Raw genomic sequence first — 27,628 nt, 5'->3', positions numbered from 1 at the left:
AGGTGCCTCCGAGTTTCTAAGGACCAAGCTGCTGTTTGCTAGGGCAATTTTCATTTGACCTCCACAGGACAGTAGCATAGGTAAAATGTTTCTTGAGGCCCCAGGAGCCCTCACATCATGCCTGGAAGCATTTCTGGATTTCAGTGCACCTCAATAGTCATGTGTGCTGCATTTCACTGGCAATTTCTGATATAAAAGTTAAAATGAGATTTCTTGTTAATTTTTTTCCACCTCTTATGTTTACAAGAAGGGAGGGATGGTTCACTGATAATTATGTCAGGAGGTCTTCCAGAAGGCACCGTAACATTCTGGCAGCCTTGAAGGGTACTCCTTGGAATATTTAAAATGTAAAAAACAGTGATGTTGTGTATCTGACAATCAATATCAAATTCAAAATGTTTATGTCATTTGAAAAAGGACAGAGACCAGTGCATACTTGACTTGGTAACATTTATTCAATTTTCTTTGAAATTAGAAGAATCAGAAGAAGCACATATCAATCAAACACAGCCACAGAAATGTCCTGGATATAAATAAAGATGCACTATGAGAAATACTCACTACTGAAGGGACCAGTACTTTCTTATGCTTACTACCTCTTAGCAACAGAGAGCTCCAACGTAAACTTAATTTACTCACAATATAAAAACTCTGACTTTCTAAAGGAACTATAGATTCAGTTTGATCATAATTTGCCTCACTAGGCCCTTTCACCACGTATGTTTTCCAGGCCTAGCTTGATGGCTGTTACGAAAATGACAGACACAAACTCAAAAGAATGTTCCCACAAGGTTCATCAGAACAGAGCAGAAAGAAGTCCCTTACCCATGCACAGAATAAAGGCTAATTTCACTCGGGTTAGGAATAATGAATGCAACTAGTTTCTTTTTCACAAAACATGTCAGGCTTCTTTTTAAGTAACGGATATACTGTATTATGCATCATACTCTACGTGTTTCCTACCTCTACTCAGAAAGCCGGCACTCACACATCAAATAGGAACTTCTCCTCGATGAGACTTATTCTGCAATGACCACAGAAACTGTCTGGGTTTCATGACAGTGTCTACCATGAAAAGCGCACACACGAGGCGAAGCGCATGGTTCAGAGAGCTGAAAGTACATTAAAACGTTGTCTACGGGTTTCACAAATTCTGTTTTTAAAATATTTTTTTCAAACTAAAAGCTGCAGAAAATTAGTTCTTAAATATTCTACCGAAAACTCTTGAGCAGCTAACATTTTAAATTTCTTAAGCTTTTTATTTTCTTAAAAATATTTAAATGAGTGTAGTATCCCATCTTTTTGAAAAATAATCAAAAAAAAAAAAAGATTACAAATCTTTTGTTTTAATCAGTGTGACCAAAGGTTTGTCGTCGGGGCTGTAATCCTCATAGGCAATGGGGGTCACATCATACATCGCAGGCCGAGATTTCTTTCCAAACCTGAAATCACAGGGAGAGAGGACTCGGGTTAGATAAATACTGGATCTTACGTCCTGTTAAAGGCAAATGATGAGAATAACTTACATTAAAAAATCAAGCGGAACTATAAAAATACTCTTAAAAATTATGTTCTCTAGCGAGGACAGAAATTTAAGATATCCTGGGAGCAACACGAATGAGTATAAATATTAGTCTTCAATGCAGGAGGCAAAAAATGGATTTTGCAAAACGTGGAGTCCAAATTAATGCTGAAGCTTCTAGGTTAAATCTTGGCAAAGCAGTCATGGGCGACAGCTCTACAATAGGTTTCAAGAAAATGTGTATTGATTTGTCTTTTTCTTCTGTGACCCGTAACCATTTGGCAAGGCAAGTTGATTTACATCCACTGGAGTGCCTGGAATACAGAGTGGCAGGGTGGTCTTCCCTGGACTGTGGACAGCCAGCCTCTTCCGTGGGACTTGCAGAAGGGCTGTGACGGCTCAGAGGCCATGTGAGGCCCTGGCACACAGAGACAGGCGGAGGGAAGAACGGGCTGCAAGTAAGGAGGTGTCTGTCCACAAACTGCTGACACCCACCATCCAGCCCCCTCCACCTATTACCCCACATACAAAAAAGCCATTGTTTTTTCCCTGAACACAAAGCCACGGTCCCAACAGACTCATATACATCAAAATCCCCCTGACGTCAGGACTGACTCCCAGAAACCAAGGGTGTCAGAATCCAGTTTTAGGAATTCCTGCCAAATCAGTCTTAAGATGGCAATTATTAAAATAAGGCCAATTCAGCTTCTGGGTGGTCTCTTCCCATTCAAGACCTCCCCTTCCCCAAAGTCCCTGGACTGCAGTATGGTTTAAACGATCTTCCACACTAACCCACTCCTCCTTCTCCTTTGTATAGACAACATTTTTTAACTGTTTCAAGTCCAACAGAGCTTACTGAAAAATAAATTTTTGAAGAACCTTAACTGTTAGGAACATTGCTAGGATAGGCTCTCCGAGATATCAGGGGATTTATTTACCACGCTCACACCCCATCTCCCTCCTTTCCTAGGCCTTCCTCTGATCCCTTGGGAAGTCTGTCCTCTCACATACAGCAAAGAGAAGTAGAATCAAGAGAGAAATGAGCGAACACTGCATTCTTCATATCATCTTTCATTTTTAAACATTCATCAATCTTAAACATTCATCGATTATTCCAATTCACCCCAAGATTTACTGGCTTTCAGGTGCACAAAGGCACAAATCATGCCACACGGGCACCAAGGCAAAATGCAGAGTCAAAGAGCTGATGCATTCTGCCACCAAGAAACCTACAGACGCTACTGCAACATTAGAAAGACTTCAGGAAAATCGTGTCTAAAATGTGAAGCCTCACCAAAGGCCTGGGGTTGTGCATGTACACATGTGGGTTGGGTTCCAGCCTGTACCTGTGTATCTAAACTGAGTGAGGCCTGCATAATCTGGAATTGGTAAAGGGGCAACCATGTAAAAGCCAACTGGATCTTGTCCTTTCCCCCAAGTCTGAAAATTTCAGATGCTGTTTTAAGATGCAAATCTTTTGATAATAGCTAGATACATTGGTAACAATGTACCACTAATAATATTAATTTAATTAATTTAAAAAATCGTACAATCCTTGTGAAAAGCTCTCCATCCTAGCATAGTAGCTTTTGGATGCTTTCCTGTGAGAACTTTGACAGAAGGGTCAGTGAATCATATTAATCATTGATATTAATTATTAATAACTGATTATCCTATTAATTGATTGGTCAAGAGGAAAAATCCAAGCAACTTCATAGGCTGAATATATGTTTATTTTATTTTTATATGATTTCATAGTTGAAGAAGAATTTGTTTCCCCCAAATCTGGAGTTAAACACCTCTATATACATATATTTTTTTGGAATAAATGCCTCTATATTATGTAGTCTATCCATAAACTATAGTTCAAAGGGCTGTAATCTTAAATTGTTGTCATGGAGCTGAATATTGACAAGGGAGGTTTGAGAATAAGTGTTTCAGATCCACAGAATATAAGAAGGCAAGGCTGAAACCACTCAAGAGCAGCCATGTGTCCAGCGCACATGCTCAAAGGCACCCCACCAACGAGGAGCATGGCTTCATGGCGAGACAGCTAACTCAGCCATGTGGACGGTGCCAATGAGGCCGACCCCAAGCCGGTACAGGTCTTACAGTGTAATGCTGGTTACAAGGTAACCTGGTTAAAGGCAGACCAACAGTCCCGGCATTATCTTAGAGCTGGAATCCCTGCACCCTGACGTCACCAGCTGCGGAGAAGCCTGTCCGGATTCCTTCAATGCTACAGAGATCTATACCCAAAGGGCAGTACCTACCATGTGGAAGATAAAATGGTTTAAAAAACACTATAAAATGTAACCAAATTTTCCTTGATTCTCCCATGCTTATCACCATGGTGAGCTCACACTTACTGAAAAAGAATCTGCATTCATACTTAAATTTGCAATACTAGTAGCTTTTTTATATTTCCTTTGTTTCTCGGAATTGGGTGGATGTTAGGAAAAAAGCTGACACCTACGGGATTCCATTTTAAGCATGAAACCAGTGTAAGAGCTTGCCTGTGTAACGGCAGGAATTTGTAAAAAAGAAAAAAAAAATTGGAAGCTAGAGAAAATTATAATGTAGTCCGGGGGCTAGCAAACTACTGCCTACAAGCCTACTACAGCCTGTTGCCTATTTTCTTTAAATAAAGTTTTACTGGAACACAGTTGCTCCTGTTCATAATGTCTGTGCTGCTTTCACACTGGAAAGGCAGAGTTGAGTAGTAACAGAAACTCAGAGGATGTATAGCCTGCCAAGTCACAGATATTTTGTAGGCCCTTGGCAAAGACTGTAAGAATCACCCACAGCCCCTCTCTCCAAAGGATCTGGCATATGTCTGGCCATATTAACTGCCATAGAAACAGGAACAGAAGTTTGGCACCCATAGTGTCAATGTTAATGACATCTCAAACATATTTAGTGACAAATCTTGTATACTTGATTTTACTAAAGGAACAAAAGATAGAGCTACCGGTTATAAGGCAGACCAAAAAGTGTACATCATTCTAGTCTACAGTCCCCTGAAAGTCAACAGCTAAAACAATACCACAGACCAAGCCAGGTGGATCTGACCGTGAAAAAGGCCCAAACTGGGAGATGCTATTTGAGAAAAGGTGGCTGTGTCCTGTCACAGCTCTCCTGTTTTTGTCTGTGATCAGGCACTCAGAGCTGGCGGGGCAGTGGGCGATCAACACCTGAGACGGGACCTCAGCTCCAGAACCTGGAATGCCCATTTGCTGGTCAGTTGCGGACTCCTTCCAGCCTGAGTGTAAACAAAGCAGCAGCGGAACATATGACTCTTAGCAAGAGAGAGGGGGCTCCTTCTCAACCCAGCTCCAGCACCACGGGCTGACATCAGAATCAGCACACACTTGGGGTCACAGGTGACCCCCTCAGTATGTGTCTGTGTGGCTGCCAAGCTGCAGTCATTGCAGTTCAATGTCACCTCCAGGCTAGCAGCAGGGGCACAGGCTGTGAAATGGACATTAGCTACCAGACCTGAAAACTAGGGCCAGGCGAACATCAAAAGGTATAATTTTCTTCAATGCCTTTCAAGGGTTTCCGGGAAAAGGGGGCAAAAAGGGCCAACCAGCCAGGACCTCTAGAGAGCCGTGCTGTAGAACCACAGGTCAGAGCTGAATAAATGTTTAGAAGGGAATGTTTCCAGATATTTGGGAAAATATTGTATTAACTTCAGTGGTTTTATCTGCAGTCACTGGGGCATGTAGGAGCTTGTTGGTTAGGAATTCTGCAGTAAATATTTTTGATAAAAATCAGTACCAAATCAAGAACAGGTTTGTAAGAACTTTGAAGTTTATTCTTCCCTTCCAAGTGTAGTCAGTTAAAAATCTTCCAACTGGGCTATATGAGCAGGAAGCTCAAAAGAATCTATCTTAAACTATTCTGGGGCTGAAATAAAATACTCTTCCTCTTGAGTGCAAAAAGATCTTAGCCAGAGATTCCTCTAGAGCTGGAGGGGATCTGATTCCTAGGATCTCCCAGTATATCCCAGTATAAAATCACAGATTCTGCTCCCTCCTGCTGATTCAGCCCCTCCAGAAATGGAGAGCAGAAAGGGGACTCCTGAGCAACAAAGGCATTTGTGTATTCTCTCCTTTTCACATTCTCTACCTCCCATCCAATGAGCTCAGAGTGCTGCGAATGCCCCTGCTGGCTGGCTCCGCCCACTAAGCCAGTGCCCTGGGGTGAGTCTCCTCTCAGGGAAATCGCCATCCTAGGCCAACCCCTCATCAAGACTGTCCACTCGTTTCAGACCTCAAATGTTAGTGAGGTCCACTATGGGCCAGGACCCGCTGGAGATACAGAAATAAAAGCCACTGACTTTTATGTGCAGGCCCGTGGAGAAGTCAAATAAACAACTAAGGTGAGACTTTCAGGGGCTTCCCGGAAGCTATGTTGCCAGGTTGACCCTTAAAGGAAGGAATCAATTGGGAGCAGCTGTGTAGGGCCTGACTTAGAAGAGAAAACTTTTCTCTCGTCGTTACAGAGGTAAAGGCTAGTGCAGTTCCCACAGAGAAGTCCCCCTTGCCCCCCTAGGCTCTGGGGCAGATGCTCTGTGACTCCCAGCTTCCCTCTTTCCCTGGCTCCTTTCCCTGGAAGCTCGGTCTGGCTTTCGCTTCTGTTGGAGGGGCAAGATCACTAGAAGGTCTGAATCTCAAGTGTGGGGTTTCCTTTTGAAGAAAGCAAACTTTCTGAACCTCTTAGCTTCTATGCCATTTGGATCTGCTTGCGTCTTGATCGATACCAACATTCAACATCCCAGCAAAGACTACACAGCAAAGGGTCTTCTTGAGGCCTAATCCTGAGGCACTGAGCTCAGCCACCTTCTACCACAGCACCAACTTTCTGAATTATGTTTCAGATTGTTCTATCAATTTTAAAAAGATAGCTTGCTTTAACAAGAAATACCACTGTTATTTTTGTAGTAAGTATTCTTCGAAAAACAACAAAATGTTAGAGTTGCTGTTCTTTTAGTATTATAATAGATTTGCATAAGTAATCATGGTGTTACCTGTTTTTGCAAGCCTTTAATATTTGTCATTTAATTTGATTGCCCTAACTCTGTAAGGAGATGGAGTTATCCCTTTTTACAGTTGAGGGAACTTATCTGTGGAAGGTTAAATGATCTAAATTCCAGAGCCAGGTAAATGCAGTAGTTGGGACTCAATGTTGTACCTCAGACATCTAAACCCACACTCATTCTCTGCTACCACACCAACTCCTTGCCTCTCCAGGAGTCTTTCCTCCATAAAAAAAACATACTGTTTTATGTAATATGAACTCTAACAGCAGAGTGATAGCTGTCTGTCATTCTTTAAGCAGGCCCTTAAATCAAGTGGAATAATTTATATCCATGCTGACTGTTTAAAGAACAACAGAGCTAAAGACATTCACAGAAGAAATCAACAAAGAGTACTGTGAACACAGTGACTAAGAATCAGATACTTATAGCACAATTACAAATTAAATGAACAATTGTATTCAATGAAAACAGAAAGCTAGCAGCAAATTAAAAAAGGTTTGCTCATAAAGCAGCCTAATTATTTGTCCCCTTGATACTACCTTGAACCTATGCTTTCTAAGAAATCCTGTTTGTGGATGCAATGTCCTGTTTATAATACAGCCCTGGTACCAGGCGTGCTCCGGTGGAAGCAGCACCTCCCCCCCTCCTCCTCCCCAGCCTCGAGCAGCCCACCTGGCATGCCGGATGGACGCGATCGCGTTGCTGAACTCGCTGTCGATGCTGCGGCAGTTGTAGAACTCCTCGTAGGCCGGCCTGGAGGAGCCCTGGTACTCGATGCGGCTGATGCGGCAAATCCCCACGATGAGGATGATCAGCATCAGGATGAAGGCGACACACAGGGCTCCGATGATGATGTACAGGGAGTGCCGAGGCATGCCGGTGAGGCTCTCCGCCATGTGCCCGGTCCGCCACTGCAGGTCTGAAGGCAACAGCAAGCATGAGGCTGGATGTGAGCTGTGGCCTTTAGAAGGGAAAGGTCTTTCCTGTCCTTACATCAGCAAGTTAAAATAGAAGGGTTGTCCGAACTAGGAAGAATTATTTTCTATGTATAACCTAGATCAAGGGCTAATATCAAGGGCTTTTATATATAAAGACCTCTTACAAATTACTAAGAAAAACCAGGAACACACAATAGAAAAATGGGCAAATGACATAAAAAAGGAACTCACTGCAGAAATACAAGTAGAAAATTGTTTAGTTTCCTAATTATTTTTAAATGCAATTCCTCTATCAGTTTCCAGATATTACTTTCAAGTTTTGATAACTACAGTTGACAATTATTTTAGGGAAATGTGTCAGGACTAAATGATATATCCTTTGTCCCATAAATTCTAATTTTTTAATTTATGCTGAGGAAATGGTCCTATAAAGGCATAAAGCCCTATGTACAATTTCATCTCAGAACCACAATTTTAAATGTTAAATATCAACTATTACACATTTAGAAAAAGGCAGCCATGTGCTCACTGCTCACAGTTAATAAATGTTCATATTTGACCATTTTTGCTTTAGATTTTTTTCAGGTCTTTTTTAAAGGAATAAAATGTTCCAGATATAACTAGAGCCCCCACCGCACCCTCATATTCTCTCTCCACCTCACCAGGAGACAACACAATTTATAAAAGTGAAAAACTGGGAAATAACCTACATAGTCAACTCTCAGTAAGATGGAAAGACGTTCATCAAATAGCAAAAGAATAAAAGAAGGTTACCGAACAGGACCCAATTGTACCATTCAATCGTGTGTGAGCTTAAAGTATCTGTCAGCATGCCAAAAAGCTCAGAATACAATGATAATAATGATGAACATTTGCTGTCTTCTCACTGTGCTAAGCTTTCATTTGGTAAACAGAAGACATATTATTCTCTCTCTCCACTGTTCAGGAAGCTGACATCACCTGCTGGGTGAGGGCAACCTCGGTCCAAGCTCTTAGCCTCTGCTTCACACAGCAACGTGCAAATAAATGTGATCTCTGGAAGGCACGATTACAAGTGATTTTTATTTCCTCCCTTAAACTTGTCAGTCTTTTCCACATTTTTTCAAAAGAAGAATGTATTTCTTTCACAATAATTTAAAAATAAGAAATAAGTTATTTGAAAAAAACATCCATGGGATTACCTTCCAGCATAACTAGTGGAAAGAGTGTGGGCCTTGGGATCACACCAACCTTGCTTTCAATCCTGGCTGCAACATTTACTTCATCCCCCTGAGCCTCATTTTCTTCATTTATTAGAAGAAAATAGCAATGTATACCCCATGGGCTTGCTGGGAGTATAAATTAGAAAACACATAAGAAAAGTAAGGAAGTCCATGACTGGGCATGTGGTGGGTGGTCCCTGGGGAGGAGCAGCAGTGGGGGTGGAGGAGGGAGGTCTAAAGAGGAAGAGGATGCTGTCCTCTGAGGCTCATGCTCTGAGCTGAGGATTATCAAACATTGCCTGAACTCTTTCAAAATACACCAACCTGTATGAGTGGGAGAAAAACGGAAGAATGGAACATAATCTCTGTGTCTGGCACAGGTCAAGTGTGTCAAATTATGTCCTGTCTAGAGACCTGCACACAAATGGAATGTACAGGATAACGTGAACAGGATTTGAAAGGAATCTGAGAAAATTTAAAAGGGTTAAAGAAGCTAAATTCACATGGAAAAGAAGATGCTTCTCTCCTCTCACCACCAGCACACCTCCAGGCCATCATGTTTTCATTAAGACTCCTGGTGCCCAGAAATGGCATGCGGGGGGTGGGCAAGAATGTCTTCCCATGAAGTCCTCTGGACTCTTCTGACTGTTCCATGTTAGGTGAGAGAATTTATGGTTTCTGGGTACTTATACCGTTATCTTAGCTATATATTTACTGATCATGTGGTCCAAGAATCAGCTATTCTTTGCCCTGAAAAGTTATAGTCCAAAGTTCAGACACAAGTAGATACCCAAACGAAAGCTAAGCATGCAGACCCCTTCCCTAGAAGCCTAATGGGAAAAGGACCCACACCCAGGCCTAGATGGTTTCTGAGAGCCTGAGAAGAATAGAATGAATGAGTTGACTTTTGTGTTTGTGTCCACATCTTGGGACTCCCGGGTTTTTACCCCAGAGGTTGGGTTTTGCCATTGGGCCTGCCTGCCTGAGCTCACAAAGTCCATGGAACAGTACAGAGGGACCATCAGCTCACTCACTGCTCCATCTGAACCAGTTCACACACAGGCACATGGTCATAAATAACTGCAAATAAATGGTTGCAGTGGAGGGGAGAAGGTGTTTTGTGAAACCAGAACTACGGCTCAGTCTTCAAATTGGCAGCCTTTTCATTTGTCAATACCTGGCACACACTGAGAGAGACACTCACTCTTCTGGCTGAAAGGGAAGCGTGACTTACTTGATTTCCAAGTATTTCTTGAATACATTCTCTGAAAAATTCAGCTGTGGGCAGGAGCCCAAAGCTCACAATATGTGAACACACACCCATGTAGCATCAACTCAAGGGCAGCCCAAACTCTTGCTACCCCAAGGGGGCAGAGGGCTCACATCTGACCACTGTGGCAGGGCCACACAGTTCTTGATGGTTCTTATAGTTGATGCATAACTGATAGGATGTGGGCAGCTTACACGTCATATCAACTGTATACACACAGCAGGTGCAAACATGGCCACGACAGTGGATAGACAAGCCCTGGGTTACATGCTCAGCACAATGTCGCAGGCCTGACAAGCTGCCCAACCTGCCTGCATATGTGACCATCTGCTCTATTTCCCCAAACTCTGCATTCCAAGCCTTTTGGACTTTGGGGAGAACTTTCTTGAAATTTCTCCTAAAAGTTCTGTTTTCTCCCCCCGCCCTTTTCTTTTTCCACCTTACTGTCATCTCAAACTTCCCTGAGAGAAGAGAATGTGGCTGCTTTATATGCTAACGGGGTGAGTAGACAGGCGAATCTGAATAAATCCAACACTTGGTCTGAGAAGCACCAGATTTATCTGTACCAGGTGGCTGCAGCTGCCATCTCCCTGTCCAGGCACAGCCCTCATAAGTCATCGCTTTGCTGCATCCCGGGAGTTTCACGGCATGAATCATTTACTATGCCAGCGGCAGCTCAGCTTGGTGAAGAGTTGTGTGCCAGCGTGTGCTGACAGGAGACCCAGCAGGTGCCTGCCTGGGAGTGCATGCACACGAACTGCTCAGAAAAATGTCCCACTTTGGAGCCTAAGAGACCATTTGTATTTCAGGTCAAACTAAATTTGCTTGAGGTATTGTATTTTCCAAAGTTCTTTTGCCTTTAACATGTCAGTTGGTGCTAAAAACATCACCATGAGATACATAGAGAAGCTGGGCTTGGAGCAGCTGCTCAAGGTAAACAGGCAGTCATGGCCAAACTGAGAATAAAATCAGACTCGCCAACAACTTCCCTTCCACCAAAAACAGACTTCATTAGATTTATAAACTTAATTCTAAAACGCATTGCCCATATCTGTTTCTTAATTTACCTACATGAATGTAGCTACACTAATGTGCCCACCTATGCTATTTAAAAAGACAGTGAGAGTGTCCTTTGTGTAGATGTCACTTAGACAGCTAAATAATTTTTGAGACCATCTGCTATCTAGAACAATTGTAAGAAGGATTTCAAATTACCTCATGTTTTTTACAGCTATAAGTTATTCGGACAATCAAAGCAGTCAATGAGATTGGAAAATACCAATAGCTCTCACTAAATGTTCAGAAGAGGAAGGCATGGGAAAGGGAATGAAGGAATAGCTTATCCCTTTTGTAGGGATCCACTCGCTGGTCAAACATTAATTAAGCACCTACTGTGTGCCAGATATTGTGCTGGTTGCTGGGAATAAAAGTAGGGAAGGCAGAGAAAGTGGGCTCCAGGGACCCCAGTCTTTTGAAGCACCTAGAGATCAAACAAATGATCAGAAAGTAAATGTGGACATACAGCATGAAAAGCCACTGGGGACAAACTCCACGGGGCTCCTAAAGAGGACAAGGAGAAGCTCCATCTAACTGGAGAATCGGGAGCTTCTGCGATGGGAGCCCACAGGGAGCTGGGCTCTAAGGGTGAGCAGGTGTCCACCAGGGATGGGGGAGAGTCAGAGAAGCCTGTTCCAGGCAAAAGCCTGGGAGGAAGCAGAGAGCAGAAAGAGGTGCCAGAGGGGGAGACTGCGGCTGCCCCAGGGAGCAAGGAGGGTCACCCCTGAGGCATCCCAGAGGAGCAGTGTGGTCCTTGGTTTTCAGTTAGTTATTTATTGTGACAGGAGTGTGGCCTGCTCAGGGATGGAAACTGCAGTGGGAGGGAGGGTCTGAGTCTTCAGATTTGCACTTTGAAGAGATGCCTCTGCCACTTGCAACCACCTGGAAGATGTTCACGCTAAGTGAAATAGGTCAGGCACACAAAGACAAATATGGCCGATCTCACTTCAATGTGGCATCTGAAGAAAAAATGGAAGCGGAACTCATAGTACAAGAGAGTCGGATCATGGCTGCTAGAGGCTGGAGTGAGGGAAAAGGGGAGATTTTGCAAAGAAAGAAGAGTAGAATGGTTGTTGCAAGGGTCAGGGAGGAGGGGGTCATGGGGAGTTAATGCCTAACAGGTACCAGGTTTCAGTTTCGCAGGATGAAAGGGGTTCGCACAACCATGTGAACCCCTGAAACTGCACACTTAAAATGGTTAAGGCAGCAAGCCCCAAACAACATAGTACAAACAGGAAGGATTCCTTCTTGAAAATAAGATTGCATTTTTAAAACCCACTTTGTTAAAAAGTAACTTTAACATCCTGTTTAACAAACAGACAACTCCGCCCACCCTGGGAGCAAAGCGGGCAGCCTTGAGCGACAGGCTCCCAGACCAGGGAGCTGCTATCCTGGGAGGAAATCAGAGCAGTACATTTCTTGTAAATAACCAGGAAGACTAATAAGAAACTTAATGTCTCTTCAAAGATAAACATTTTGGGACCACTTAGCAGGTGTACAGCCCCAGCCCTTTGTCTCTCACTGCCTATAAAACCCCTGGACAAGGCACCACCCCGGGGCTCTCTTGTCGCCCCCTAGCCTGAGCCAGGAGCTCTGTCCTCTCGCTTTATCTCTAAATAAAAGTCTCTCAATTGCTCTCCTAAAAAAAATGGTTAAGGTGTTTTCATGTTAAATGTGCTCTACCATAATAAAAAAATGGAAAACAATTTAAAAAGGAAAAAAGGCCACATGCGTTTAGAAAACGATAAGGAAAGATGATTCTGGCTGCATGTGAAGATAGGGCAGGGTTTGAGGAACTACGGTAGAAGCCATGTGATGTCTAAAAAATTAGGTAGACCTGCATAAGCCAACATGGATAAACATTCAGTATATTGTAAGTATCAATTCATTATTAAGCATAAAAGCCAGATACTGAATAGCATGTATAGAATAGTCCCACTTACAAGTAGGAGAAAATGACTGAATACATCTGGAAAAATACACAATAATGGTTAATAGTTGTTACCATTGAAGTGTGAAGTGAAGGTCCAGATGGGGAGTAAGAATAATTAATTTTATTTTTAAAAATCCCAACTGTTTATGCAAATGTACCATCATACTCCCTATGATGGATGAGGGACACGGGAAGGCTGGAGACACGGCAGAGTTGGTGAAGGAGATATGGGAATGGAAGCAGAGGTCACAGTGACATGACTGCTGGCTCTGCAGATGGAGGAAGGGGCTTTGAGCCACTGAATGTGGGCAGCCTTGAGAAGTCACTCAGTCCAGGGTGGAAGCATCCAGCACTGGAACCTGGCAGAGCCTAATCTGTGATGACATTTACTTTCATGCCTTGGCCTAATGGTGCAAATGAAATCCTCAAGTGGAAAGCACTCCTCTGGGTGAACAGAGAGCTCAAATGTGGTCCAAGATGTACAATGGATCCCATCGAATCCAGCCACTCAGGGTGGCCTGTGCACTAGGCATGCATCATTGAAAAAGACAACTGCTGGAGGTAGTCTCCCCTGAGAGCAGTTCATGGTATAAGACCTACTGTAAACTAGCATTTATTTAGTGCCTACTGCATAGCATTTGCCTCTTTTCATCCTTACAGCAATCTTCCCATTGCCATCTTAAAAGTGAGAAAGACGAAGCTCCAAGAGGTACATTTGTCTGTCCAAGTCACATAGGTAGAATATGATGGAGCTAGGATTTGAAGCTGACTTGTAACTTTTTAATATTCTGTCCTTCTATATCTTTGTCTATATTATTATCTATATTATCATCACTGGATTCAAATAAAACAGACTTTTCATAACTATAGGATGTTACTTCAGAATTTGAGGGCATCTTGCATGTTCTTGACTTATTATCCATACCCTCCTGCATATTTATCTTCACAATTAAGACCTAAAAGATATAAACAGATATTACTCTGCTCCAAAACACAAAATTTGTCATTGCACAGAACTGCCATTCCCACTTTATGGATAAGTAAACTTAGGCTCAGCACAATTAAATACAAGGAGTGCCATGGCCAGGGCAACAACCAACATCCTGCTGACCCACATCTGGGGGTCCTTTCCACCAACAGACTCCAGCAGACTGGACTTAATACACCTACCTTAGTCTTAACTTCCTACCCCAAGTCACAGCCAGTAACACTTGGACCATTGGAATCCCTTTCTGTATCTTTCTTCAACAGGAGAGTAATTCTCCCCATCTTCAGCAAGGGCAGGTGGTCCTAAGACCATTCTTTATATGAGCATCTTCCCCTCTCAAGCTCTGAGCCAAAAGCAAAGAGCCCAGATGGCACCTTATGTCACTAGTCAAGTCAATGCTGGAGAATGTGGTCCATATTTGTGGATAAGAAGGTCTTCCAGTACTGCCGCTCCCCTCCCCACCACACCTGAGATGTGCATGAAGAATCTGCTTGCAGCCATGGGCAGTGCTAGACCACCTGCAGGAACACCTCCAGCATGGAGAGGAAGAGGCCAGCCAAGCAAGGAGACAGACAGACAGACAGGGCTACAGGTCTGTATTTGCCTCCTTCCAAACTTATACAGCAGATAATCTGTGTTGACCTAATAAAGAGGTGAAGGCCCAGGAAGCAGATTTAGGAACAATCCAATCTCCTCACTAATTTAAATGGGAGGAAAACATCTTTCAAAGTCTAACTTTTTGCATTTCCCAGAACAATGCCACATCAGTTCTTATTTCTACCTCAACCCTGGTAATCCATTATTGTAATATATACAAATGTTGACTATGAGATTTCAAACTCCTATCATTTCATCTTTAAGGAACGTTTAGCTCTAAGCAGCTCAAAGTGTTTTTCAGATTTCTTGATATACTTATCCTCACTGGACTTCTTTCCAGGCAACTGATGGAGACCAATACGTTTGAAGACACTTGAAGACATAAATGGGAAGTGAATTTTCATTCTGTGTGATTTTTCACGTTTCATCACAAACTCTATTTTTGATACGATTCTAACGCTTTTCTGTTAAACACATTTTTTGGCTGTATTAGCGGCAGTGAACTCCGGATGACACTGGCACATTTTCATCCCAGTGGAAGGGTGGATTCCGACTCAGGAAGGAGTGGGAGCAGCATCATATGGGCATGGGACTCAGGAGGCACAGGTGACCCAGGTTGGACCTCTCTGGGCCTCACTGCCACACCCGTTAGTGACAAGGGGCTAGCTGAGCAAAGTCAGATCGTCTTCTTATGGATGCCAATGTGACATTGGAAAGCAGCGGCTGAGCGGCAGAAACACTTACGGATTTCACAGTTTGCTCCCACCCAGCCGTGGGGGCAGTGGCAGGTATAGCTGTTGGGCTGGTCCAGGCAGGTGCCAGCGTGATGGCAGGGGTTACTGTCACATTCGTTTATGTCGATGTCACACTCTTCACCTAGGAGATTAAGAGGAGCAGCCATGAGATGCCGTACCAGTGGCTCTGTCAGTCAGCACTTCTCTGGCAAATCAAAGATCCGAGGCCGGGGTCATGACCTCTAGCAACAGAGCCAAATTTGCTGTTTGTATAAAGTGCAAAACTCTCCCAAAATCCCAGACAAGAGATCTTTTACTTATGGGTTCCTGATTTTCTTAAAGGTGTCTACTTTATTCTGGATTTCATCAGCTGAACCATATTTATTTTTCTGAAAATCCAGAAAGCTGAAAACTCACAGTTATGATTTTTTGCAGCCAAGTGTTTGAGTAACTCTGGACATCTGACTATTCTTCTGGATAGTTCTAGGGCACAGCTGCGTGCCTAGCCTGAGCCAGTTATGAAAATGTATCCTACTTTCCAAATCCTTGGATATGCTTCTGTGAGGGACCGAGACGCTCAGGAAGAGCATCAGAGCCTCCTGAGGAAAGACAGCTGGGAGTCAGGGTTAGCCTAGCCCTGACATATTCTTGCCTGGGAAATGGTGGCTCAAGGGAAGATTCACATCCACTCCAGTCCATCCTTACTCCAGAATGAAAAAAAAAATGACCTTGAGCTCTTGACCCTGCTTAGACCCAGTATTGTAGGGCATCCTTGCCCCCGTCATAGAGAGCCTGGCTTAAATTCACAAACGAGAACATGGGCATACGGCACTATGGCCCAAACACCAACTTAACAGGAAATACCGTGTTAGTAGAAGTTACACAATCACAGCCATCTTCATGTGATTTTAAAGCCATACTAGGAGTCAAAACAAAATGGGTATGCTTGTTAAACTCAAAGGCATTTTATGAACGCAAAATAGAAGAGAAAACTTCAAATCGTGGTAGTCCCTCTTAAAAGTTTGAAAATGAGAAAAAGAAATTTTCAAAATATACCTCCATTTGCTTAGACAAATATAAAAAGTAGTATTTTTAAAAACCTCTTACCACTGCTAAGTCATAGACTTAGCAAAGGAGGAAATCAAATATTTTGTCCATTTTCAAAGGTAATGTTTCAGGATAATTACTTCCAGGCTTACTTAACCAGTATTAAAGTGCATTTCTACCTGCTGTTCGTTTATCTTGCATTCATAAAACCACCATATGTCACTCACAGACATTTTAGAGGAGAAATCTCACTCTAAGGTACTTCATGTCTATTTCATTTCATACTTTTTCATACCTGGCATCTGACTATTTTATTTTTAAAGTAAAATTTGTTGAATGAAACATTTACTACTTCTAGGTCCTACTTGGTTGATTATAGTTCACCAGTGTCTAAGTGAATTTGTTTCCTGCAATAAATATAGTCATTTACATCAATAGGAAAGACATGAAATTGATGGCCTCTCACTAACCTATTTCAAAGATTGTCTTTCTATTAACGGGGCCATCACTCTGAGTAGGAAAGGGCACAGCCTAAACTACTGCAAGTGGCATTGCATGGTAGACTAGTTGAAGAGAGAGATAAATAAGAACGTGTTGAGAAGTGCTAAAAGGATAAAATCAAAGGCCTGGACAAACATATATATCAGTACTACTTTCTAAGCATTTAGGAAGACAAGCTTAATTGAAGCATTTACTAAAACAATAGCTTTCTTTAGCCAGCAATCTGGATACAGCAAATTCTGAAATAAGTTGCTCTATCACCTTTGCAGCAATAGCTATACAAATGGCTGATTTCTCCGCACTTCTACAGCCTCAAAAAACTCAAAAGCCTCACTTTGCTCCAGAAATTTAATGTCAATATCAAACATTTCTAATTCCCTAAATTCTGGGCAGTCCTCGAGCCACTGGTTCAGATCATCTGGTCCTGTTTTAGTCCAGAGTTTCCCCCAGGGAGATAAATGCTGAATTCAGGGTTGAGAGCAGCCCAAATGCAATCTCCAACAGGATCTAATATAGCTGGGAGAAGTCCAGAATCCACAGATTCGTCTGTTCTTGGAACCCACATGATTGGAAGGATGTGGTAGGAAGAATAGAGAACGGCAGGAGAAAATAAGATGAACTCTTTCTGTAGACATTCATCAAGTATCTAAGACCCAGAACCCAAAGGACTGGGGCCCAGAGAGAGTCCCAAACCTATCCCAACATGGCTTTCCCAACCACAGTGTTCTAGAGCTCTACTGGGGATTTAATGACGTGAGTTAAAGATATAAATTCCATGCCAGGCTGGGGCCCACACAGCTAGCAGCTGTTTCTCTAGCAAATGTGCTCTGACGGAACTCTGGAGTGCTACAGAGGGTTTAGCTATTTCTAAGTAAATACCTTTAGATTTACTCTAATGACTTATTTTACAGACCAACACTGCTACAGTTCCAGCTGAATCAGTTACCTCCACTGTGTCACATGCTGGGAGGAGGAATATAGGGTGATTCTGATGATGGAGGAGGCATTTCAACCAGAAGACTCCCAAAGATGACCTAGTCTTGACTTAGAGAGATCATGCTTTTGCCATCAGTTGTATGCAAGATATTTAAAGTTGTATTATGAATTAGAGAGAGCAAGTTTGGTTTCATTTATATTTTCCCATATTAAGAGTACTTTGATTTCTATGCATTTCAGCACCCCACCAATTCATTTCCAAGCAATATGCATTGCAGCTAATCACAGTAGAAGAGTTCTCAGGGCCTCATATCATCTTTCTTTACTCATAGTTGACTTAATAAATCTTTATGCTTTTGTTGACTTGAGCCAGATGACTCTTTTGTGGACTTGCTTGCTTTATTTTTTATCTGATTGGAGGAAAATAAGTCAATCACTATTGTGCTTCAATAACATTTGTAAAGAGTATACAAAAAATGAAATTTCTACTTGATGGAGGCTGAGAATCAGAGTCTAAACTTCAATCTTTTATCATTGCTTTTCAATCTATGACTTTCTAAGAAGCAATATACATATACTAGGTATCAAATTTGGGAGTATTTATGCTAATCTACAAGTGTACTGTTTAATTCTGTATGCTTTCTTCTAGATAATTTAAAATAAATATTTTGAAAAACCAAAAGTCACTACTGTTAGTAAGTTCTTGGGTGAATAGGGCCCACACTCAATTATATCAATGAAAATCATTATCATAGTAATACTAGTATTAAATACAGGCCTACCATGTGCCAAGCACTGGACTGAGTACTTTAAGTGTAACACCTTCATGCTTCATGAGCATTTTATTCCAGATGAAAAAAATCTAAAAAAATTATTTGGAGCTTCTGCCATGATGGAGTAACTGAAGCCTGTCTTGCTCTCCCCACTGCAAATTAGTAGACAAGCAGATGAAGCATACATTTTTAAAAACACACTTTTAAGACATTGGACAACAGGCAGTGCATGACTGTGACTGCTGAAAAATGGGAAATACCCTGGTTTTCTGCCTAGAGCCAATTTAGAGCAGAATGTTTCACTGAACTGAGAATTAGAGTTGGTGGAGGCCAAGGTAGCTGTAAATGACAGACCACAGAAGATGGAGCCCAGCACGAAAAGAGCATCAGAAATATGCTGCATCCCCTGGAGATGGTTGCTGAATACTATGCATGAGTTAAGTCGAAACACTAAAGGCCTGGCAAACAAGATGAAAGGCAAGTAGTTCCCAAAGCTCACAGAGTACTGGGAAGTATTCAGATCTTAAAAGCCCAAATGCAGATATTTCATTGATCACCCAGTACACACAGTAAGGAAAAGGTCACCTTAGTAGTTCAGCTTAACTATCCCTAGAGTAAAGGCTACTATAGATTCACCCCCAAAATGTAAAAACAAACCTTAAAGGAAGGAATAGATTGACAAGTAACTTACCTACCTGCCACAAAGAAGAGGCACTTTTAAAAGAAAGACAATAAATACAATCACTGAACATCTTAACTTACAATGACCAGCATCCAAACAAAAATTATTAGATAGGCAAAGAATTAGGAATATTTAATCAATAACCAGAAGAAAAATCAGTCAAAAGATACAGGTCCAGAAATAGCAGTTGATGATGAGTAAACAAGGAATTTGCTCAAATATGAAGGAAAATACAAAAAAAAAAAAAAGGATTGAAATGGAAAATATTAAAAAAAAACCTGAATGGAATGTCTAGATAGAAATTAAAAACTAAACAAAACTACATTGACTGGTCTTAACAGATTATGTTCTAAAGAATAAAAGATTAGTACATTTAAAAATAGTAATAGAAGTTAGACAAACGGAAGCTCAGGGAAAAAAAAAAAACTGAAGTGGGACTCAGTGACCTGTTGTATGATTTTAAGTAGCCTAACATAGATGTAATTTGAGTCCCAGGAAATGGAGGGTGACACATAATATTTGGTGGAATAATGGGTAAGTTTTTTCCAAACTTGATGAAACCATAGATCCAAGAAATGCAATGAACCCTGAGCAGGATAAACACCAACAAAATCACACTTAGTCATGTTATAATCAATTTGCTGAAAGCCAGTAATAAAGAAACCATTTTGAAAACAACCAGTGAGACTTCTGCTTCTGAAAAGGTGGAGAATGAGTATTTTTCCTCCTCCTCCAAGTACAAGCAAAAACCCTAGGCATTATATATAAAGCAAACATGACAGGATTCTGAAAGGTCAGAGCAGACGGTCTGGTTGAGGAACCTCAGGTCCCAAGGGTGAGTTCCCTGAGCTTTCTTTCAGTCCCTTATATTCCAGACTAGGTGCTGGCAAAGTCAGCAACCCAGAAATGCCAAAAAGTGCAAGGAAAAGCTAGGAAAAAGAGCCCCAATTACATGGAGTATAAATATTCCATGGACAAAGAGAAAATCTAAAGGAATGTTTAAAAAAAACTGAATTGAATGAAAATGAAAATATAACATAAAATTTGTGGAACATAGCCAAAGTCACGCTGAGAGGAGAATTTGCAGTACTAAGTGCATACATTATAAACGAGGCAAAGTCTCACATCAATAATATAAGGTCCCACTGGAAGAACCTAGAAAAACAAGAGCAAAATAAACCCAAACTGAAAAAGTCAGTCTCTTAAGGGAAATGTGATAGTGGATTGACTGTCTAATTACATAACAGTGACTGGCCTAATTCACTCCACTCAGCCAATTAGGGAGGTTTTGAGCACTTAATAGTTGGCCTCAGTGAATTTTGCTAAACCTCAGGTATAAGGAAAGAGTATTTAGTAAAGTAGCAACTCAAAGAGGAGAGGCGTCTTTATTCTTTACATGGTGGTAGTTAATGTTTTATTAGCTTTGCCCAGGGGATCCCAGTTCTCAGAATACAATATATTCTTTTTTAGGGAAAAAAAGTTTCTACAATCAAAAATATTTGGAAAGTAAGGCAAATAAGATTCTTTACTGTAAGCCCTCTCAGGACCTTTCCTATGCAGACATCCTTACAGATCACCATGTCCCAGATTTGTTTGGCTACAGATGCTTCTCCAGGGAGCATCTCACGGGATGAGTGTTCTGTAAAACACAGTGTCAGCACAGCTCTCTCACCAGCTTTAGGAGCTCTTCCATGGTCCTCGGCAGTCTGAAAAATCACCAGAGCTGAGCAGACATGAGCGTGTATTTTCAATGACCAGGGAGAGTGATGTGTGAGCCACTTTAGCCGAGGAGTCCTGCTCCCCGTGAGTAGGAAGGGGGGCCATGGAGAAATGCCCCAGGACTGCGGGGCCGTGAGCAGAGGGGTCTTGGAGGCGAAGACAGAACATACTGAGAAGGGTCCCTGATGTAGGATGTTCAGGAACCACGCAGGCAGAGGGGCCCGAGACAAGGCCTGAAGGGCTGGATGGGGCAAGACCACTAGGGACTTGACAATCAAGTTAAGGGCTCTGATCTTTTTCTTAAAGACAATGCAATGCCAGTGGACGTTTATAAGTAGGGAGCAACAAGATCAAATTTCCATTTATTAAGGTCTCTACAATGTAGAGAATGCATAAGGGTGCACGGGAATGCATGTGTGGAGACTAGCTGGGAGGGCTGCACTCCTGCAGGCAGGAGGGTTGGGGGGCTGCCTGGCTCTGGGAAGAAGTGAGGGGATCTAAGAGGTTTGTAGGGCTCCCTGGGAGTTGGCAGGTAAGAGGGCATAATCCTCCCCAATTTCTGGGCAAAGCGACTTGAGGTGGTAGTAATACCATTTAATAAGCTAGCCAATATTTAAAGAAGGAAAGGAGAAGAAAATCTATAAGTCTGAGGTAACGTCAAGAGACATCTAAGGGTGATGCTGAGTAGGCAGTTGGAGATTTGCTAAATATTCTGGAGAAAAGATTACATTTTATCTCCCCTAAGATACCAAGGTAAATTTCAAATGGATTAGAGATTTGCATGCATAAAATTAACTCATACATGCTTAGAATAATATAGGAGAACATGTATAAAATCTTGACATATAGGATCTTTCTAGTATGAAAAAAGACAAAAGGAAATATGAAGATTTAATTATATATAATTAAAATACGATATATAGAAAACAAAACAAAATACTCTGTATACATCTAAAAGACAAATGACAGTAGAAAAATACTTGCAACCCATAGCATATGAAATATACTTATTATAAAGAGCTATTTCAAATCAAGAATTAAGATTAACCTCAGTGGTCTGGTAGAAAAGCAAACAAAGGATATGAATGAGTTCATAAAAGAAGAAACACAAATGACCATAAATATACTATAAAGTGTTCAATCTCACTAGGAATCAAAGATTCACAAATTAAAACAACACTTAAATGGCATTTTTGGCCACCAGTATGAGAACTCTCAGTGCGCTTATGGAGGTGAGAAAATGCTGCTGTGCACACTTGGTAAGAGTGAGTGTTGGTACGATGTCTTTTCCTGAAGAGCAACATGGAAATGTGCATTCTTCTTTCGGATTCTGGGATTCCATTCCTGGGACATTAGCTCAAAGAAATAATCAAGTAAGTACGCAAAGAGGTACATACAAGAATTTGCAGAGCAGCCAATAAAAATGACAGAACAGAAGCATACTTTTGATGTGCAAACACATTTATGATAGACATATATTTTTAAGTGAGAAGTAGGTTATAACCTAGAATGAGCAGTGTGATTCCTTTTATATTCAAATATATGTGCATATCATCCACTACTTTTTATACACACACAGACCTTCAAGAAAATCCCTGGATATAGTTATCAAGATACTAACAATGGTTATCCCCTACTGGTGTGGTTTTACGTGGTGTTATTTTTTCCTATAGCCCTATATACTCTGATCTTTCTTCCATGCTTTTTTATTTGTGAGAGTAAAATGTCTGGATGAAAAAAAACAGGATGCTTCCCCAATATTATTTTTGCATCCATTGACGAGTATAAATGACTGTGTGTGTTTATCAACCAGTCAGCAAAACAAAACCATCTGGGAATCATTTTCTGGAATGAGCCCACTTCTCAGTCCCAGGAAAGTCTGAAAGGAAAGCACAGGATGTGACAGATAAATAGAAGGAAGATCAGAAGTTGCTTCTCCCCAGCCTGACTGTTGGCATCTTCCCCGGAAGCACAGATGAGACTCCCCGGGGATGGAGTCCCGGCCGGGCTCTGTGAAATTCTCCAGGGGTGGGGAGGGGGCCGGGCTGGCTTAGACGGGGCGGGGGGAGCCCTGGGAGGCGCCCTCCAGCCCTTGGCAGCACGTGTCTTCCTGCAGCTTAAATACCCACCTTCTTCTAGGCCACCTTAGTGTCCATCTTTCCCAACTTGCAAACCAGAGCAACCCTTATCTTTTGTTGGTTGAGCAAGTTCGGAAAACACAGGCTTGCCCAGCGCTCGACGTTGCTGGTCTCCTGGACTCAGAGGGAAAAACCAGGGACGGAACCTTTCCGACCCCAGGGGTTCACGGCTCCTTTTGAAAGTCTGATGAAACTCTGAGAGCCTCCCTTCAGCATCCACTCATCTGTACAACATTCTGCATCTGGTTTCAGGGATTTACACACTCCCTGAAGCCCACGTGGGGTGACTTAGAAGGACCTGCAGTCCAGCAGCAACTCTTCCTACTCAGAGGTCAGTGCCGCCAAGGCTGCCCTCGAACCCAGCCCCCCCCCAGCCCTGCTCTGCCCTCAGGTCACCGCCTCTCCTCTCTCCACTCCAGCCCCCCACGCCTGCAGCATCTGTACCTCACTAACAATCAACCCTGAGCCCAGAGCAGCTCCCCCTGATTTCCTACACCACTACACCTCTCGTTGTTTTTCAAATCCTGGTCACTGTTACACCTTTTAGTAAAAATTTTAGTAAAAATGAAGGCAGTAGCTGAATGCAATTTCTATAGAAGACCCATTTCCTCCTTCCTTTCCCCTTCTTCCATGAACACTTAAACTCTTTTAAGTGTTAGTGTAACAGCTCATTTCTCATATTTCAAAGCTACAGTCCGGAAATGTGTAGCAGTGGCAGCCTCCACAAGCACCAAACGCTGACTTCAGAAGAGCCCCATTAATGACAACAGTCAACTGTTTTAAAATAGACCTTCATCCAAGCAATGCCTAGTTACATTTTGCATTGGTATTCATACTTTGCAATATAATGTGTGCATAGAGGCTTCTGAGTTGTTTTGTTTTGTTTTGTTTTGAACAGCTGCAATTGCAGGGATTTTATGGTGAATCTGAAAACTCAGTTCCCAGGTCACCTACCTGTAAACCCTGGTGTGCAGACACACGTGCCATTTATGGCTTCACTGTCACAGGTGCCTCCATTCAGACAGCTGACGTTAGCACAGGGGTCCTTGTACGACTCACAGTGTATTCCTGCAAAGAAACAGATGCCAAAGGGGTAACTTGCTAAGAAATTGCCAAGGGGTTCGAACAGCCTGAGCAATGTGAAGGCAGACTCCCAGGGACACTGGGGAGCACCCCATGTGTGTGTGTATGTGCATGAGTGTATATGTGCACACATGTGCATGTGTCTGTGTGCCTGAATACATGCCCACTCTGAACTTCAAGTTGTTGTAAAGACAGACCTTAAGAGAAACAACAAATACAATCCTTGCTCAGAGGTCCTACCGTAAGTCTTTTATACTTTCTTTCTCTGACCACATCCCCTTACCTACTTTGGGGAACAGCAGGACAGAGAGGGAGCCACTTCATACTTAGCCTTCATTCTTGAAGGCCAGATCAGCTCACCATGTACTAAAGTTAATATGTGCTGTGCACATACCATGTTCCAGGCTCCATGCTGTGCTTTATATCTTATTTGAGCCTCACAATAATATCAGAAGACAAATAGTCCTACTCCCCCATTTCACAGGTGAGGGAACTGAGGACAGAATGCAAGGTGGTCGGTGAGGGAGCTGGGATTGGATACCCCCAACAATGCTGAGTCGTTCACTGAAAGTAAGCTCAGGCTGACCATGGAAATACACAAAATTCTATGGAGCTCAGAACCCACTTAACAAAAAACGGACACCTAAAAATTCTTTATAACAGAGCAGCTTCTCATTAGTGTAAAAGAAAAAGTCTATGTTCGCATTATCTATGCAAATCTGAATGGAACCCAGAGAATGGATTTTGAATTTCACTTCATGTATTTCTGTATTGCTGAATTTTTTTTTACAGTGAGTAAATATTATTTTATAATTTTGTGAGAGACTTGAAAAGTCCAGTGCTATTTGAAAGGTAGGATTTCTGTTCTTGTTTTACTAAAGTGCCAAGGTGGATGAATAGATTAATCTTTCTCATTTCCCGCCCTGTGGAGGGGGAAGATAAATTACATCATACTCTGAATAGGAATGTGAATGGTGGGTGATACACTCACACACACTTCCCACAGCCTCAAGAAACATAAGCATAAAGCAAACAGTAACTGAATGGGATTTACTTAATTTGCTCTCCGCTTTATTATTTAACTCATGTTGAGCAAGACTGCCACACCCACTGACTCATCACTTAGTCACTGGAATTATTCCTGCTGGGATTTTTTTCTCATTTCTTTTTCAATGTCTGAGGGCTCAAGAAGGAGAAAAAAAATTGTAAGAGAAAACAGAACTCCCTATCTATGTTTATCTCTCAACTTATTAATGAACCAAAACCTACATTCTAGAATGGATGGTGTTTCATTCCTTTTTTGCCCTTTGCCCCTCATATCCAACCCATGAACAATATTCTGACAGATATTTAGGTAAACATACTTGTCTACCTGTAACTACCTTACTGATCCCACCGCCTTGCGTCTGGTGGGATATGACCCTTGAAGGCCTGTCTTAGCTCCCTCCCTGTCTCCACTGATTTGAGTGCCCCTCCTCGACTTACATCATCTTTAACAAATCCAGGATTCGTGGCAACATACAAGATAAAACTAACGTAAAGATTAACATGAGACTGATCACTCATCTTCACTTGGGTAGGTGTGGCCTCTGCGCCCGGAAGTCCATTTCTACTTCCTACGTTCCCAAATAGCATGGGCTCCACCGAAGGAATAAAATGCAGAAGAACCATTTCTACTTCAAAATGTTTCTCAGAAAACAGACTCACATATTTATAAGTTCCCTTGGGGCTGATCAATGGGAACCAGGTAACAAATAAAAAAAACGTTTTCAAGGATAATGGGAAATACAGCCATACCAAAGTTCTGAGATATTTGAAACCTAAAAAAAAAGTTCTATTAGATCTAAAGTAAGCACAATCAAGGATGAGCTTACCGAGTTTCTGGTAATAGGTGAGTCAATCAAGCCTATATAATATTATTACATCAACACACAAATTAGTTTTTTCAAATAAGGCTAAAAAGCAAATTTTAGGCTAGATACTATCTTTAACCTTAAAAGCCTTCAATAAGATAGTTTTAATGAAAACACCCAAAACAATAAGCAGTTTCAATCTTTTGGGTGTTTTTCTTAGGGGTGGGCAATAATTTTTTATCCTTTGTTGTTTCTCTTTTTCGAAAGACATTTGGTCACTTGAGATCCACAGAGTTTTCTGGCACTAAGATCGGACAAAAGCTAATCTTCCCAGAAACATGATGATTACAAAGCAAGATGGGCTTAAAAGTCCCCAGTGGGCCCTTTGGCTTCTCGTATTTCTAGACCCTAAGCCTTGCTAACCCATATAAAAAATATTTGTCGTAATGCTCACCTTGTCAGTTAGAGCTCAACAACTATGAGCTAGAAATGTAATATATGGAGAACAGACAACCATGTCCCCACTGTGCCTCCACCCAAACCTTCCTTCTGAGGTCTCAGCCCCCTGCCCTGCATTCCCCCGGGGCCCTAGGCACACACCCACTGCGTGTTAGGCCTCCTGTTCCCTCTGATGAGGACGCCATCCTTCCCCCTCCCCCAAGCTGGTCTTCACCTGGCACGTTCTATCTGTCAAAGCCCAACTCCATTGTTCTCTCCCTGGAAAGCCGAACCCCACTGTCCCAAGACAGAATTCCATTCTCCTGCCAACGTGCAGGGAGAGAGCATGCTGAGCTCCATGCTGTTACAGTTTGCTGTGTTAAATCACACATTATCTGTTCTGTCTGAAATCCCCACAAATCTCTGAGCTCCCTTAAAGTAGAGGCCATATCTTAATGCATGGAAGAAATTATGGATATACCACGAAAATCCTGTCTTTTTAGAAAGGCAACAGCCAGTGTACTTTGGCTGACACACAGGTAGGATTGCCAGAGGAGTGAGAAGCCATTCCAGATCTGCCTCAAAAACACCCTATTTTGTCAGGGAAAACCAGGTCCACACTTCAGACTAAGTCTGTGGAATGACACATGCATCACCCATTGGCAAAGGCCATAGCACGCACTATTATAAAACTTGTGTTTAGTCTCAAGCAAAAATAAACTGTAATTCAGTCAAAACTAATAAAAATTCATACTTTTCATATTAAGGGATAGAGAGGCAATGTTTCTAAAAAGATCTCTATTGAACAAGGCTCTTTACAGAAAAGTTAATTTTAGAATCAAAATGAGCAAAAATTCAAAAGACTCATGTGCCAATTATCAATCTTTGTTGCCATCACTGTTTGGTCATGGTTAATGTTTTGAAAACTGAAAATCATTACTTTATCTCCAGGAAAATTAAGCCAGGTATAGAAAATTAACTTGAAGTGTTCTTTGAAGTAAATACTCACTTTAAGACACCATCTGATTTTATTCAAACTTCTTTCCTCCATGAAAACTTTTCCCGTATTTCAACTCTCACCCAACTCAACCTTTTTTCTAAACTATTTCAGAAATTAAAATTGACATCTCAATCTTAGTCTCATTATTCGTTGTGTGATCCCATCTCAGTCTGC

At 41.9% G+C, this 27,628-nt stretch overlaps 1 protein-coding gene across 1 annotated transcript in view; it reads right to left on the bottom strand.

Annotated features, from left to right (window-relative positions):
- Positions 1–433: 433 nt before the first annotated feature.
- DNER (delta/notch like EGF repeat containing) overlaps positions 434–27,628 on the bottom strand; it is a 267,700-nt gene continuing 240,505 nt past the window's right edge. Inside the window, exons 10-13 of the mRNA XM_036997832.2 lie at positions 24,035–24,148; positions 15,295–15,426; positions 7,239–7,485; positions 434–1,442 (exon numbers count right to left, since the gene is read on the bottom strand). Coding sequence (XP_036853727.2) covers positions 1,331–1,442; positions 7,239–7,485; positions 15,295–15,426; positions 24,035–24,148 — 605 coding nt within the window. The 3' untranslated portion in view covers positions 434–1,330. The remainder of the gene's footprint in view (positions 1,443–7,238; positions 7,486–15,294; positions 15,427–24,034; positions 24,149–27,628) is intronic.

This window comes from Manis javanica, chromosome 12 (assembly GCF_040802235.1).
Source record: "Manis javanica isolate MJ-LG chromosome 12, MJ_LKY, whole genome shotgun sequence".
In the NCBI taxonomy this organism is placed as follows: Eukaryota; Metazoa; Chordata; class Mammalia; order Pholidota; family Manidae; genus Manis; species Manis javanica.
The sequence above is the reverse complement of the archived record's forward strand: the minus strand, read 5'-3'. Positions and strand labels throughout refer to the sequence as shown.